The 16,936-nt window shown below is 37.6% G+C and overlaps 1 protein-coding gene across 1 annotated transcript in view; it reads right to left on the minus strand.

Moving 5' to 3' along the window:
- The window catches only part of LOC140233508 (protein FAN-like), a 56,759-nt gene that overhangs the window by 1,970 nt on the left and 37,853 nt on the right, over nucleotides 1-16,936 (minus strand). Inside the window, exons 14-22 of the mRNA XM_072313627.1 lie at nucleotides 9,991-10,033; nucleotides 9,275-9,588; nucleotides 7,481-7,595; nucleotides 6,181-6,239; nucleotides 5,331-5,466; nucleotides 4,122-4,332; nucleotides 3,514-3,664; nucleotides 2,225-2,327; nucleotides 952-1,061 (exon numbers count right to left, since the gene is read on the minus strand). Of these exons, the coding sequence (XP_072169728.1) occupies nucleotides 952-1,061; nucleotides 2,225-2,327; nucleotides 3,514-3,664; nucleotides 4,122-4,332; nucleotides 5,331-5,466; nucleotides 6,181-6,239; nucleotides 7,481-7,595; nucleotides 9,275-9,588; nucleotides 9,991-10,033 (1,242 nt within the window). The remainder of the gene's footprint in view (nucleotides 1-951; nucleotides 1,062-2,224; nucleotides 2,328-3,513; nucleotides 3,665-4,121; nucleotides 4,333-5,330; nucleotides 5,467-6,180; nucleotides 6,240-7,480; nucleotides 7,596-9,274; nucleotides 9,589-9,990; nucleotides 10,034-16,936) is intronic.

Consider the following 16,936-nt stretch of genomic DNA (forward strand, 5'->3'; position numbering starts at 1 on the left):
TTAAGGACATCGGTTATCAAACTATTTCAATCTATTGCCAAACACACTCCTGATTCTTTTCAAATCGTGAAAACCAGATACCAGCCTCTCATTGCAGGCCATTAGTGTCTGTTCATACATTATCTTGCTGTATCTATAAACAAAAGATTACAAAACTTTTTGACTGTGATCCAGCTCGATAGAATCAAAAAGGGAAATATGCAAAATTTCACAAACCCTTCATGGTATTGGTATATTATGTAATCTTTGGAGAAAAAGAAATGAGAATATCAACATGAACAATTTATACTCTGGCAACTGCAGCGTATATCTACTGAAGCCAGCACACATCTGCGCACATAGCGATACTGATAATGATCACGAAAAATTTTGTACAATGCTGTTAGCGACTGCCACAGAGTTTACTTAGTTCTTGACTGAATCCCAACAAAATTTTCTCACAGGTAAGTTACACTGATGGTGCACAAAAACACGACAGAACAAATATATGGCTTGCTTGATTGAGTCCCCACAAATTACACACTGACTTAACATATGACATAAGTACAAGGAGAAAGAAACAGCAGGCACAGATTCTGATAACGGAAAAAAAAAAACAAACCCTCTCTCCATGCAAAAATATGAAAAGAATCCCACCCTCTCCCAAATGGGAATAAAATGATGACAAAAGACTTCCCTCCCTCAACCCTCCACAACTAACCCCTCCTCTCCCCCCCCCCCCCAAAAAAAAGAAAAAAAAAGAAAGAGAAAAATACAGATTTCCCCATTTTTCTTTTTTTCTGATATGTTTGTTAAATTACAGATCAGCAGTTGCAATCTTACAAATTTCATTTGTAGAGGAAGGCAACTTTAAAAAAAAAAAGAAACAAGATTCAAACCTCAACCTTAACCCCTCTGATTAATATTCTCTGGAGATTTCCCACGTTTGCAAACTGCAATCATGGATGTTACCTGAGTGATGGTTGAAGGATGCCACCAGCTGCGCCTTGGCCATGTCCCACACCAGGAGGTGACCCGACGAGTCTCCAGCCAGCAGTATGTTGTCATGCCAACACAGACATCTGCGGTTGATCCAATCAAAAAGGATACACAAACTGTGTTAGAGTATGAGTCCTCTTCATGACACTATTATTCACCCTTTCTACATCAGGGACTTTGGATGTTATTTACATGGCTTTGGGGTATCCTGTGCCAATCAGTAGTCAATGCACACAAAAATGGGCCAAGATAAGTGTCATAATTGCATAATCTCACTCCTGTCACTACCATTACATACCTGCAGAAGTCACTCCAGTGCCTTATATCCCCATTCTTTTGTTTGTTTTATATACTGGGTATATATAATTCTATCTCTTCCTTGTTCTTCAACTTTCATATGTACAACTATACACTATATGTTATTCTCTCTATACAATTGTATGTCCCTCTGCACCTAAGAATAGGCCACTAGATCAATGGCGCATTACAAAACCCAGCATTAGTGCTTCAAAATAGTTCTAAAATGTGAGTTAGGAATAGAAACAACCATTGTAAAAATTTGAATCAGCATAATCAATGTTAAGTATTGTTAAATATACAAAAGGTGAACAAGAGTTATAATAAAAATGTTTCCAGACTAAACCATCTACAGTTATGGTTTATTGAGAAAAACAGTGATATCTCCTTATATTTTGGGATTTATTGCGAAATTTTTATATGATGGGATGTTTTGTGATACAACTGAGGTACACATATGCATCAAATGTGATATCTTGAACATTTTTTAAATCACTGCTCCCAAAGGTAAACAGGACCTTTAATCATGGAAGCTATCATTATTATTATTATTACTATTATTATTATTATCATTATTATTATTATTATTATTATTATTATTATTATTATTATTATTATTATTATTATTATTATTATTATTATTATTATTATTATTATCATTATTATTATTATTATTATTATTATTATCATTATTATTATTATTATTATTATTATTATTATTATTATTATTATTATTATTATTATTATTATTATACTATTACTATTACTATTATTATTATCATTATTATTACTACTACTATTATTACTATTATTATTATTATTATTATCATTATTGTTATTATTAATTTATTTATTTATCTATTTTTTTGATGGTGGTGGTGGTGGTGGGGAAGGTGAGGTGAGGGGAGGAACATATATTCTATACAGTATGCCATTTGTTGGTCCTAACCTGACACCATGTTCCCCGTCCTTGGCAAAGACTTCCGTCCCAGTGTTGACGTCAACCACCCTGATGTAGCAGTCCTGGCCGGCTGATGCCATCTGCTGCCCGTCTGTCATACCAAGAAAAGAATCAAAAGCTCACGATGCTACATATAGGTCTGTTTTGTGTATAATATATGAAAAGTGTGTAAAGGTACACTGAGGGCTGACTTATGAAAACTATTAATAAAAGGAAAATTGGCAGTAAAGGGGCAGATCCAGGGATTTTGTAAAGGGGGGCGGGGGTGCAAGAAATATTTCTAGTGCTACCTTCGGGTTTCATTTTATTCTTTTTCATGTTATTTCTTTTGTTTAAAAAAAAAAATAAAAGGGTGGGGTGCATCCCCCCTCTGGATCCACCACTGTAATATCACATTGATCAAAGTGCATAATAATACAGGTTACGGAGAGCATAAAACCATTATGTATTTCAGATCTAACATGATATCAGTATTTCACATTACATGAAAGAGAAAGTTTTTCTTCTACGTGGCTTGAGAGGAACGTTATATGAAACAATGCAGGCCATTTCATTATTTGTGTGTGTGTGTGTGTGTGTGTTGTTATATTCTTTGAGAAATCTCCAAATTATCTAAATATTGAAAATCATAATGTCAGCCTTGTCTTGTTAACGAACAGTCCTCTGAATATGCCATTTCACGACAATATCCTCATTCACATGGGCACAAATGAATTCCAAATGAATGCAACTCCTCTTTCAGTCAATCGTTCTAGCTGAAAATGTTTAGATTTACTCCAACTAGCATAATATGCTTCTGTGAGAGAAAGATATACAGAATGTGTCAAGTACTGCTCTACAGATAGCACTCGCTTCTAACATGCTCTTTACAATTTACAACACACACATGGATGCCAACCTCATGAACAGCATTGCAGTAATCTGAGAGTTGAAAAGGAACATTTTGGTGGAAAAAACAGAATTTTTCATGAAACCTGCATTATATTGATTTAAAAAAAAACAGTTAAAAAAATGCTGCAAAAGACTAACAATTGGCATCTAGACGCATATCCTCGGCTACGATGGCAAATGATTCCTTGCAAGACTTCTTTACCATGACTGAGATTTCACATTCTACATCAGTTCCTACTCTAAGCTCCAGAAAACATAGGAAGGTAGCGCTTCTGTGGAAGCCATCCCGACCTCCCTCCCCATAAAAACAAACAAACAAACAAACAAACAAAACAAACAAACAAACAAAAACACTCTCTCAAGAGCACTTGAGGAAGACTACACACCAGGGCTAAAGGTGACAGCGTTGACAGCCCCCGAGTGACTCTGAATGTGCCTCATCACCATCTGGTGCTCCACGCTCCACAGGTTAACGTCGCCCTCTTTAGTCCCCGACAGCAGCAGGGTGCCATCCTGACTCAAGACTGCGCATGTCACCTGTCAGAGAACCATCAACATATTGGAGGAGAAATTAAAAAAAATGAAATGGATATGACATGACATGTTTGCAATGAAAATGACAATTTACAAGTAGATCACACAAGATCTCCCTGCGATACCTATGGATTCAAGATTTGAAGCATGATCGACAACCAAAGTCAGGGAAGTTCTGGGAAGAAAAACAGGACTTTAAAGATTTTATAATATCAATTACACGTAGGAATCTGAATGGATTATCATTTACAATTTGTATTTGAAGCATGCATGCTACTTTACTCTCAACACCTCCAATCTATCTCTCTCTGTATCCCAAATTCTTTCAAAACAAAACCTAGAAATACGTCAACACGGTATCGCAATTCAGGTGATAGTGACACAACAAGGAGAAGGGATCATAGGCACTCGGACAATTCAAAGATGCCGGCAGGTCGTCTTGGGTGACTGGACTGCTTACACCGGTATCATGGTCCAGTTCCGCCAGGAGCTCCGCCTCGATCCTCTGGCCCCCGTTGGCAAGACCCTGGCAGGACCACATCTTCACCGTCGAGTCCCAGGAGGCTGAGGCGATGATTGGAGTGTTGTGTTGCCAGCAGAGGGCGGAGACTGCGTCGTCGTGGGCGGGAATGACTTCCAGGACACGCCCATAATCCACAGAGTACACATAGCTACCAGGAAATGAAGGACAGTGTGATGTTGAAATAAGTGATATGATTGTGACCTATCCTGTATTGCATATGAAATTATGAAACATTCTTTTACAAAGAGGAAATGTTAGTAATTAATACCTTAAAGCCCTTGCAAGGTCATGAGAAGTGGCTCAAGGCCATATTATCAAACTTTTCACGAACACCATTAGAAACCTTGTACAAAATCTCAATATCTGGACTTGATTGTATAGAGTACTGAGAGTCATCTTTAAAGTAGGAATGATAGAGGAATGATAATAACAGTGTGTCTAAGGGTGAATGAATGGATAACATCTAATGAAAAAGATGACGATCTCAGTCACACAAGACTTGTATCTTGAATTTGACAGTTGTCTTTGCAACGTTATTCATTTTCATCATTGTTTGCGAAGTACCAGTGCGAAGTTGAAAATCTGCATTTCCATCACATTCCAGTGTCACATAAAACCATTACCACTGAAATCTACAGACAATGCTACAGAGCAAGAATGAGAGAATGTCCTTTGGTCTTCAACCGTTACACTTGTCACTGAACATTTCTTCCCTCCTTTCTACCTCAACACCAGTCAATGAAACATTCAGGGATAACATAGCAGTGATATCTAAAGTTGGTTTTAAGTCTAAAGACTACACACACACACACACACACACACACACACACACACACACACACACACACACATTCTTGTCACAGCATACTCTTGTAAGACACCCACAGTAAGTTCGTCCCACAAACGTATACTAAATAAAGCCAAAATCTATTGTTTGCAGTTGTGGGACCATTATCCTCAGGAATTTCTTTTGTTGGTTGTCCTACAACAGCATGTCATGCCTACCCACACACACACACACACACACACACACACACACACACACACAAAACAACAACGACAAGAACAGTCCCCCTTACTGTACGAGTTGAACATTTCAAGCACACATAATCACACACTATAATTCCCGCATGAAGTGATAATTACATTGAGTTATCCCAGGAAGCAATTACTGCGTTCTTGTCGTCGGGGGTAACCAGTACGGCGGACAAGGACATATTTGACAGGCTGACACTGCGCAGCTGCCTCTGGTCTTCTAAGGAGTACATTTTCAGCTGGGTATCTGAACAAGTCAGAGAAAAGAGAATAAGATTCGGATTGAAACGAAATGTGGGATATGAAAAACTTGTACCCACGAAGAGAACACAACATGCTGGTACTAAAAATAAATTTTTAAGGAAAGTGATAAATTGTGTGATTTCATAAGGATATTCCCTAACAACTCCAGGATATAATAGTTTTCTTTCACTCTCTTTAATTTGCTGTCAGTTCTTCTGCTCTGATCCAATGGAGGTTATGTATAAATCATATATTACACTTGAGACCTCTACCATTCCAATGAGATGCTGTGATATTATCAAATGCTGAAAACTCGTATTGCTGCTTCTCCCGAATTCACCACAGGGTGGATGACTTCTCCCTAGTTTGGGCAGAAATTTTCCTCGCAAAAATATCTAAATTGCATTTTATTCATACTGTGTATTACATTCTATTATGTTTCTTTCCTGCAGGGCTGCACTACCTTCGAGAAATGTCTCCCTTTGGTGACTAAGAGAAGATGCGTGTCTGAAAAGAGTTTCAAAATCTTTCTCTGTGAAACACATTTTACTTCCTGGTTCTGTTACAGCTGAAATTACACGGTTTGATTTCAATCCCTATGAAGGTTGCTCAGCAACCTACACGTAGATCATGCATCCTTAACTAATAGATTTCCAAAGGCAACACAAATGAGACTGACTTGAATGTATGATGATATTTATACACATTATATGAATACCTTTTGACACAGAGAAGACTGTTTTATTGTCACTGGAGAGTTTCAAGTCACACACTGAACTGTAAAGAAAGACAAAAAGACAGGGAACAGAGTGGTTAAAACTAAAAACACTGGTCCCACTCATCTTTTTATTACTTTGTTTGATAAGGGCTTTTTTTCAATAATCTTTATTTGATTTTATAATTTTACATAGCTAAACATTCATCTTGAATGTATGTAAACAATTTACAATCAAGAATTACTAATCAAACCAAAAACATAATCAGTGGCATGACCAGAAAATAATAACATACATCTTAAATTCATACACAAACTTACATGTACACAAGAAGATATACATATGTGACCCTGCGTCATAAAACCAACAAAAAGTCGCCAGATTTTTGTTGAGAAATGATCTCAATTCAGGGAAACTTTTGAGGTACCAAAACTTTATATTATCTTTAAGCATGTTCTATTAACACATTCTGTCCATGATTAATGTGAACTTTCAAAGCAGTAGATTTATCCTTTCAAAAGTTATTAGACTTGAAAGTGAAGAGTGTGTAAAACATTTCAAGAAATGAAAGGGGGACTCTAAGAAATACCCAATCTTTCTATTCTCCCCCATAAAAGGGTCGTAGAAACACTGCTGAAAACACACTTTCTCATCAATGTTATGATCCCAAACAAAAGAATAATGTAGAAGAAGGATAACTCTTTCAGAAAATATGAAAAACTCAAGATTGACTCGGTTGACCCATTTCACCTTTTTTGAGTCCTCACGTAAAATCAAGGGGCGTGACTTTTTGTTCATTTTGTGATGCACGGTCACATATACACACACCCTCTTTACCTACCCCCTTGATGCGTCTACCTCCACACACACGCACATGCAAACACATATACAAACCACAACATTGCCTAGCTCAATATGATCAACTTTTCAGAAAATGAGCTTAATCATTACTTATATTTCTCTTTCACTTATGCTACAAACCTGCACAAGGTACACTTGTTGTGTTTTTGTTTTGTATGAGGCATAAGTCCTTTATATAATAAGATACTGATGAGACAGCAGAATATACCATGAGTAATGAAAAAATCCAGTTATGCTTGTTTAATTATTTCACTTTTAACCGGTTTTTGATCACTTTCATTTTGCTGTTTTGTTTCTTCTTTTTTTTCTTGCTAAGATTGGTAAAGTGTCTGTATATCATGTAAAAAAAAAAAAAAAAAAAAAAAACCAGCATGAATCTCTTAATAAAAAAGACACACATTATTTCCAATAGTGGATAGATTCTCCCTTGGCAGAACTTACTCTTTGTGAAGCTTGTAGTGAAAGCTGGGCTGTAGATGTGTTATCCGTTCCCATGGAGACCGGGGACTCTTCTTTCCTATTTGATTGGAAGACGATTCAGGATCCTGAAGTTGGTCTGGTATGGAGTGGAACATCAAGGTGTAAATCAGTTTCAAAGCATATGAAATACGTTGCATACATTCAATGGAAAAAAAAAAATAATTTATGCACATTACTTTCATATCTCCATTCTAAGTGCGGGGGGGGGGGGGGGGGGAGGAGGGAGGGAGAGTTCAATCTAGGAGTTCATACATGCTCATGTAATTTGACTGCAAGATACCACATTGTAAGTTTTGCTAAAATTTCATGGCTTACAGATATACCAGCAAATATGTCACTTATTGGGCTCAGTATAGCATCTCTCTTCATATAAATCATGTCCTCTTGAATTTAATGACCTATCAACAACAACAAAATCAAAACTAAAAACCCAACAACAACAACAAAGGAAAGGGTGTCTTTTGCCTGCCATCAGATTTTCATGACCAAATTGATGTGACATTGTACATGTTTTTTTGGTTTTTTTTAAATGATACTGTCATAACTATACTGAAATACTACATAGATACTGAATTTATCATGGTACCCTCATGACTTTGCATTGGCCAACACTCATATGAAGCATGACTGGGCAGTTTGTGAATATTAGAACTGCTGGCATCTCTATAGCGGCAGCCACGCCTTGATGTATAGCGTTACCATTCACCCAGTGGATGGAAAGCAGAATATTCAATCTGGCCATCTCCTGTCTCGTCAGACTGGTGACCTTTTTAGTGAATGCGCTCCTTTGTCAGTTGGGGAGAAAGATTGCATGCAGGCACAAAACTTGGAACTGATTCTGTATTAGACAAATGCCTCTTTTGGCTGTAACGGTTGTTGTATTCCGCGAGTGAGAGCATTGGTTAGGAGCGCAGAAAACTTTCACCAGCACACAATGTTCTTTCACAAAGTCGTTACTCAACGGATGTCCGCTAATGCTATCTGGCAATGGCGTGAATACTGCCTATTAATGCCCTCTCAATCATGAAATGGGTGAGGGAAGGAGTAGTAAGTGAGAAACACAGCTCTTTTCTCTCTCATCAAAGTGATGGAGATGATTGTAAGCTTTGGAGTTAACAAAATGATAATAAAATGCTCCTCACAGTATGACAAAATGTGTATTCTACTGGTAGACCCCATACAGTGATATCAATGGAAGAACCAAATGCACTTTGTAAACAGAATAAGCAATTAAAAAAAAGAAGGCAGGCAAGCAAGCAGTAATGATTTGTATCAGAGAGAATATTCTGGTTTACACATGCAAGCATACTCCTTGACCCATTATGTTTCATTGTGACAGCAAAGTATAGCGAAACTAAAATGCATGCTAGAGTTCTTGTCTACACCATATGCATTGAACGCCAGCGGCAATTCGCAAAAATTTCATGCCACCAAAATATCTTGCTGTACAGGTATGTGCTGAACTTGCCATGCTTTTTTAATTGGTGTTCATTTCACTTCCCAAACTTCATCAAGACAAAGGTTAGAAATTTACACTCAGCAGGAAACAATTTGACAATACTGCAGGAAGTCCATTATGATGTCACAAAGGATGACTAGGATTGCATAATCCCTCGACAATGTTGGTTGTCTTCCAGACGTCCATGTCAAAAGGTAAAGAAAGCACACAACTAGACATGCAAATCAGCGAACAAGGAGCAGTGATACATAAAAAGCATGACACATGAATGACTGGGCACGGTATGAACTGCCTACCGTCCGCTGGAGGGGACTCAAATGACATTCCTTGACTATCGTTTGTCCTGCTCTCGCTCAACCCTTCCGACGGGGACCTCGATGGCCCCGTGCAAGCGTCCAGACTGGACGGAGGGGGGCCTGCCGATGGGTGACCGCTCGCGGTTTGCGGCTCCTCCTGGGGCACCCCTGTGGCCGCCGTCGCCGCCGTCCCAGTGCTGGAAGCTGGGGTGGAAAACCTGGCTGGATGGGGCTTAGTGAACAGCTGCTTGGGTGTCTGACCAAATTCCATGATCTGGGCCTGTAGTGAAGCTTTCTCATTTGGATCTGATATACTGGACATAAAATAGGCAGAACAACCCATCAACAGAAATGAATTTTACCTCCTCTACACATTATGAACTGCTAACTGGCATCAAAGACATAATTGAATTTGGATGCAAAATAAAAAAAAAGAAAAAAGCTCTTTGTCATCCATGACACACGTACATATTGCAAAACACATTTTTTTGTAATGTCACGTGCACAAAAACACACATGCACACACACTCACACACAATATTTTGGTGATAAACATTTACCAACAAACAATCAAGAAAATTTGAAGAGCTTTCCTGAGAAAATAACAAAGTTAATTTCATAGGTCTCAATAACCAAAAACAAGTATTTGATGGACAATTGATAGCTCTCCTCAGACAAAGAATTCGGACAAGAGTACCAAACAAAATGGTCCTTACCTGTCAAGATCAATTGCTCCTTCATACGTCAAGTAGTAGAACACTGAAACAAAGCACAGAGAGGAAATTAAACTTGGTTAAATATCTAAAAACAACAAATGGACAGTCATTATTACAGACAAGATAAGACTTTACCTGTTCAGTCGCCATACCTGAATAGCATTACTCATAAGTGTATGATGATCAAAATATATTTTATCAAATGTACTATGCCTTGCACTGTACTGTAGGAGTTGAAAGAAAGACACATGGTACATCTGGGCAGAAAGCAATCAGATCTTTTTTTTTTTTTTTTTTTTTTTTTTTTTTTGGGGGGGGGGGGTCATTTAGCCAATACACATCCTGTATAATAATGCATCAATGCTACTTCAATTCAAGAAAACGAAAATTAGAGAAAGATAATGATATATAAAGTGCATGACACATTACATATCATGGCCTGCCTTGCCCAAGGCTCTAAGGCTTCCGTGCTCTTGAAAAATCACACACACACACATACACACAAAATTATGTTCGCATCATATAAAATCCATTTTTCCCTCGGTGCAGTCTACTGTGCACATATGTTACTTTTGCACTATAAACAAATAATCCATTTGTTTTCTAAATTCATTAATTTCTTTCTCATGTGCATTACTTGATTTCATAGTGCTTTCCACAAAGGATTTATTGAATTTATGTTGCAATGCATTATAACTTCTACTTTTTTCTGATTACTTTTCTTTGCTGTATTTACCTTGGCAACAGAATGTTCTTGAATCTTTATGTTACTCATATCCCTTAGAATTTGCTTGTTGCACTTTTTTTTTTCCCAGAGCAACTTTTCGTATAACATTCTTAGTGTTCTGTTTATACAGTCATCACCGAGTAAAGAACTATTTAATTTCCAAATGCCTTCTCCTCATGGAGATTCAGAGCATAGATTTTCTATGAAATAGCATTATGGTCACGCATCAAAATTGGTTGTATGTCAGTCAAATAAACAAATTAAAACATAACTTGTTCAGTATCGGCCAATAATCCAAATGAGTCTAATAACCAAAGATATTTTTTCTAAAGGTAAACTGCTTTGTAAACAGATATCTTTTTCTGCAATATATCAGTCAAATCAAAAGTGTGACAAATTTTCTCTAACCAAATATTACATTCATTTTCATGGTAAAGTCTATGGATATCCGTATTCACACAACAAGCGCAATTAAAATCTTCACCAAAAATAAAACCTGATTTTGTTATTTTGTTATGTTGTTTTCTTTTCAACCAAATGAATAAATCTTTGAACAAAATGAGTAGCTCTTTAAATAAATCTTTAAACCACATGGACAAATCTTTAAAGAAATGCTGTCTCTCAGAAGATTCAGATGGTGCATAAATTTTAACTCCAAAATAACTTATTTTACAGTATAATATACAAGTACCAATGACATGTTTACCTGGTTGGAATAGACACTCTTTCACTTCAATGTATTTATTTTAAACTGCAATCATGACTCCTTTTGAATGAGTCATACCATCTTTTAAAGATATGTTGAAGTTGTTCTCTTCCCATAACAGCATTTCTTCTTTTGTCACAAAAGTTCCTTGCATCGCAGCAATGCCTTATCTCTGAAACTTGCACTACTGAAATACTTTGTCACATTTGAATTTAAAGGGCTTGTATAGTTTTGGTTGAGACCTAACTTCAGGTTTTTAACATTTTTGGGTGAAATAATGAGTAACCTCTTATGAAATATGAAAGAGCATGTAATTCCAAGAGGAATTCAACGTTCATTTGAGGAAAACTGATTAAGAAATGGCTAAGATATCCAAAACAGAGTGATGCTAATAAAGTGTGGGACCCACACTTTACGATCTTTTTGTTTTACTTTTTTTTGTGGATGTTTCAGCTATTCCAAACCCATTTTCATCAAATAAACTTTGAATTCCTCTCAAAATGGCATACTCTGTACTATTTCACGAATGTTTTCTTGGTATCTCACAAAAAAGTTAAAGCCCAATTTTCATCTCCACCAATACTGTTCCATCCCTTTAACCCATTGAGGATGAGTCCCAAGTAAACTCGGGCAGGTGTGTATGGGAAATCGCGTGTTGTAACAAAAAAAGTCCATCTTCACGGGTTAACAATCATTCTTCTCACATTCACTGATGTGGGGAAGATGGCATAAAGTGCTACACGTGGTGATGGATTTGTTTTGTCAGGAGCAGTGGTCACACATTCAATATCATTTCCTTTCACTTTTCGCGATCTCGTGATTCCTTTCTGATTTTGTTTCATTTTTTTTTTTTTTTGGGGGGGGGGTTACGGTGCTGGTGTTTCTGGGGAGAGTTAACTTTCACTACACTTAAAGGACAAGTTCACCTTCATATACATGTACATGTGGATTGAGTGAAAGCAGCAATACTAGTAGAACACATAAAGTGACATTTGGTACATTGTAAATATTATATGATCTGTTCAAAAGTTATGAATTTTTTAAGCTTCAGTGCTGTCATCACCAGATGAAAAGATTACTACAATCTGTGATGTCACTTGTATAGAACAATTAAAAGAAAATAAAAAGAGAATCCCTCCAAATTTCCTTTTTTTTTTTTTTTTTTAACAAACACACATTCCTTTGACTTGTTTCTGATGTATGGTAAGGGATATATTATTCCCCCTGCCTCCTGAAAGGGGCGAGTCAAGTGCTCTTTTATTATATTTACAAGAAAAGTGAAAATATGTTGAATTTCTTCAAATGTTCTTCATAATGCCATTCAAATAATGAGGATGATTTATTTGACTGAGCAGATCCCCCCCCCCCCCATAAGTGTAGTTAATGACTAACTGAGTAATCAATGACAGCCTTGTAAATCTACTGGAAACTCTTCATTCTAGAAGACTGAATGTACATTCTGGGAGCAAAAACTGACTGTAATATTCACATGCTGTTAAGTCTTCCCAGGCTTACAGTTAAAGTTTACATCAGTTTTAAACATAATGATTCTATAGCGGGAAACCCCCCAAAAGGGATAAAAATCTAATTAGAGACCACACAACCAGAATTCGAGAGTCTGGAACTTTAAGACTTTGAACTCGCTGTTGCTGCGCGTGCCTCTCTCTCACTCTCTTTATTTGCGTACCAACCATTATTTCTTCCGTACGCGCGATCTATTGATATAAGATCTCGATTGTTAGAGAAAATGCTGCCACCACCCAATTAATTTTGAATACGGAGAACTGGGACCCCGTTCTAACTTTCATTCATATTTCACCTGAACACACCTAAATTCTTCACCTCTTCATCTACATCAACTCAACAAGCACTGCCAGCAATCACCATGGAACTTACAGGTGAGTTGTATACTCACTGCAATCACTGTGCTGTTACAAATTCCGGCATGTTTGGCCAAGACATGCACACTTCTACATAAACAAATGTGCTGTATTAAAAATCCCCTGCCGAGCAGTGTGCAAGGCGCGATGACTAGGATTCATTTGTTTGCCATATATACAAACTACATAGCTCGCAAAGTCTCGGGATGCTAACTCCAGACAACTGGTGTACTAGGACAGTTTGTCCTGCTATTAGATTACAAGACATTCCGTCCGACTGTCAACGCTCGACATACCATCCATACGAAATATCAATCTCACATTCACAAACACATTCTCGTGATCCAGGCAATAATTTCACTTGGCTCTGTCTCGATATAAATTGCAAAAGTGACATTTTTAATCATGGACTTTCTGTCCATGAGACGGTTCGAAATCATACAAATTGTATAGTGTCGTGATCAATTCTACAATTGAAGTATACAGACCATGAATTGCCCACTTGTCTATACATTGTAATCTGTCTATCGCCTTGCGATGACACCTTTTTCCTATGACAATAAGATTACGTTTACACATAGAGTACGGGGTATAACATTAGTTACATCCTCTTATAGCTTAGTCTCTACAGATGTTATTGGGTTGTATTTTGAAGGTAAATGTTTGTATTCCCATCCAACTTATATAACGGCAGAGCACTCCTAAATCGCGGATAATATTCGGTCAACCCAGAGACACTGCCCCTAGCAAAACGCAACCAGCCCTGAGCTCCGCCAAGTTCATTTGTATATCAGCTCCCCAGTCACCTCGCCGGGATTTTCATGGCACCTAACCACTCAAATTACAACACTGGCTCACTCTGTCGGCTCAGTGTGCATCGCCAATAAATTAATACCAATTAACAACACAGTCTCGAACTACTGAAAGCTCCTGAATGTTGCCCGAGTGCCTACCAAATGTAACCCTTGAAATCAGACGGTCAAGACTTCCAAACAACAATAGCTACCTGTATCAGTGATAAACGGTTAAAGACAGTAAACTACAAGACTATTTAGTTATCAAAGGTATGACTCATACACCTCATCGGTAATCTATCAATTTAACAACTTAACATTCATTATGAATACTATGGACCATCATATCCAACGACTCATTGGATATCTCACTTCTAAGTTCTATCGTGTATGAAAATTGTCAGTAACAGAAGTAAGAAATGTGTCATATGACACAAATACATTATATTGTCATAGTTTGAAATCATAGAGGGTTGATTACTACTGACTGAATTACTCCTTATATATACTAGTACTTGGAATTATGTATTTACATAATACAAGTGCTCACTCTTGCATTACTATGTACAATTGATATGCAAGCTTATCATACTACTGAGGTACTACACAAGTAATCCTACGTTACTGCTTCTCTCAAGGTCAAAGGTTGGATCATTGTGCACTGTCAATAATAAAACAACAAAAGATGTGCATCAGGATTCGTTCCAATAAAACTCAATGTTTACAAAACTATGACATGAGTACAAGTCTGAAATTATATGACTCAAGTCGTGTGACTAATAAAGATTAATGTCACAAAAAATTCCAGAAAAATATATCAGGACTCTTCAATAAAGCACATTATCATGATAGAGTTCATGCAACAAAGACAATATGGAACAACAAGCCTCATATTATACTGCAACCAAAATAGTACATTCATTAAAAGAATTCATCTATTGAGCACAGCTACTAGGACACTTTGTCCCTACTATGTATAATTTCTGACAAGACAATATCTGGAGACAATCCGTCCCATGAGACAATTATCTGTCTCATCCAAGAAAATCGAGACATTCACTATCTGATAAAGAGACAGTTAACAAGTGGTAAACATAAATGACACTCAATAATCGAATGACAATAAAATATATTCAATCCAATCTATTTCTTTCCTATTTAAATGGAGCAACAAAAGTAAAAGATACCTTCAAATTGGTGTCAGTAACTGGACTGTAGTGAAGATGAAGAACGACTGTAAAGTTCTGCTAACTGCTAGGAGCACAAATCAGCTAAACAGTTGAATTATTATTCAATTTCTTCTCAATTTATAGTCTAATTTGTGTCTGTTTTGATACGCTATGATGCCCATAGATACTGCGCCCTGAATGCAGACTAAGCACAAGGCTTGCTTTATGAATATTCATGAGCATAGAGTTATAGCCGAGAGTGCGTCTGTTGTGAATACGCAAGAAGAATGCACATAGTTACGGCGCTCTCATGAATGAAGATCACGCAAGGCATAACTTATGAATATTCATTAGTTACTACAACTCATAGCAGAAGTATGCATACCTCATATTTATATTCCTAGATTCAAAGAGGACAGCTTGTTCATTTAGATTAAAAAAAAAAAAAAACATGTACATTGGAGAAAACATAGGCCTCAGGATTCAGAGACTGTGATCACAAAGGATTGTTGATAGAAATAACTGGGCTAATAATTCACGCTCTTTTACCTAAAAGATTATCACCAGATTAGTCCCATTCATTCTAATTCATGTCACTGGCTTATCTGTGAATCACAGTGTATTGACACATACATGACACTAGTCTTTTCTACAGACTTTCGATCTAAGAAATCATTCCAAAAAGACCTCTCCGTCACAGTTCTTTAATGCAATTGTGCTGTCTGGCATGCAATGGCTTAGGAGAATTTTCATTTCATTCTGTTTGTGTACAGAACATGTATGACTTCGGCCCAGCGTCATCATCCATGCGTGGCCTCGAAGGGAGGCGTGCTCTGTGATTAGTCACTTCCAGGAAGGTCGCCATGGCGACACTGCTGAATGTGCAACGTTTTGTGAGAAGCACTCTCCAATACACATACTGGGCAGCTTTGATGAAACATGCGCTGAATCAAAAGAATAAACAGGTGTGGATGAAAACTAGATGACTTGTGGTTGACTGAATAGAGCTCTGCAAATGATTCTATAGGAGACATTCAACGATTTATTATTATTATTTTTTTTTTAAATATGCATACTTCCTGGTTGTTCGGAATGACAAGAGAAAGACAGATTTGAAATAGCCAAATGATGACAGCATTGGAACAGCAAGAAAGAGGAAATGGAGAATTAAACTACAGCATTCTCACAGCTTCCCCCCCCCCCCATGTACAGAGTGAGGGATGTGTATGAAAGGGGAGAAATTGGCTGTAACCTGTGTCTTTGGAGTTCTCACTTGCCTCAAATTAGAAAGAGGAAGTGAAACTTGAGGAGAGTAACGAAGGATAAGAGACTACGCTGTGAGCCAATGGGGACTAATCTAATGTAATATTCCTGTTGAGAGCCGGCTTAGCGAGCTGCGGCATGCTCTGCCTTCCCCGCACTGCTCACTCAGAGTTCATGCACGATACAGAGAGCAGACATTCTGCTGGTGGGAAGGGGCTGGGCAGGAGGATCGCTTGCAGGATTGGTCGTGGCTTGCTTGCCGAAACAGAAAACGGACTGGCCGGCTGCGGCAAGTTTGCGACTCTCGACTCGTCTGTCACTCACGACTGCCAGTCAGGGCACGGCACTCACGAAAGGGGGATATATGCCAGCGAAGGACAGCTCTCAGCCCTTCTTCCGCTAAATCC

The sequence above is a fragment of the Diadema setosum genome, chromosome 9 (assembly GCF_964275005.1).
Source record: "Diadema setosum chromosome 9, eeDiaSeto1, whole genome shotgun sequence".
NCBI classification, from domain to species: Eukaryota; Metazoa; Echinodermata; class Echinoidea; order Diadematoida; family Diadematidae; genus Diadema; species Diadema setosum.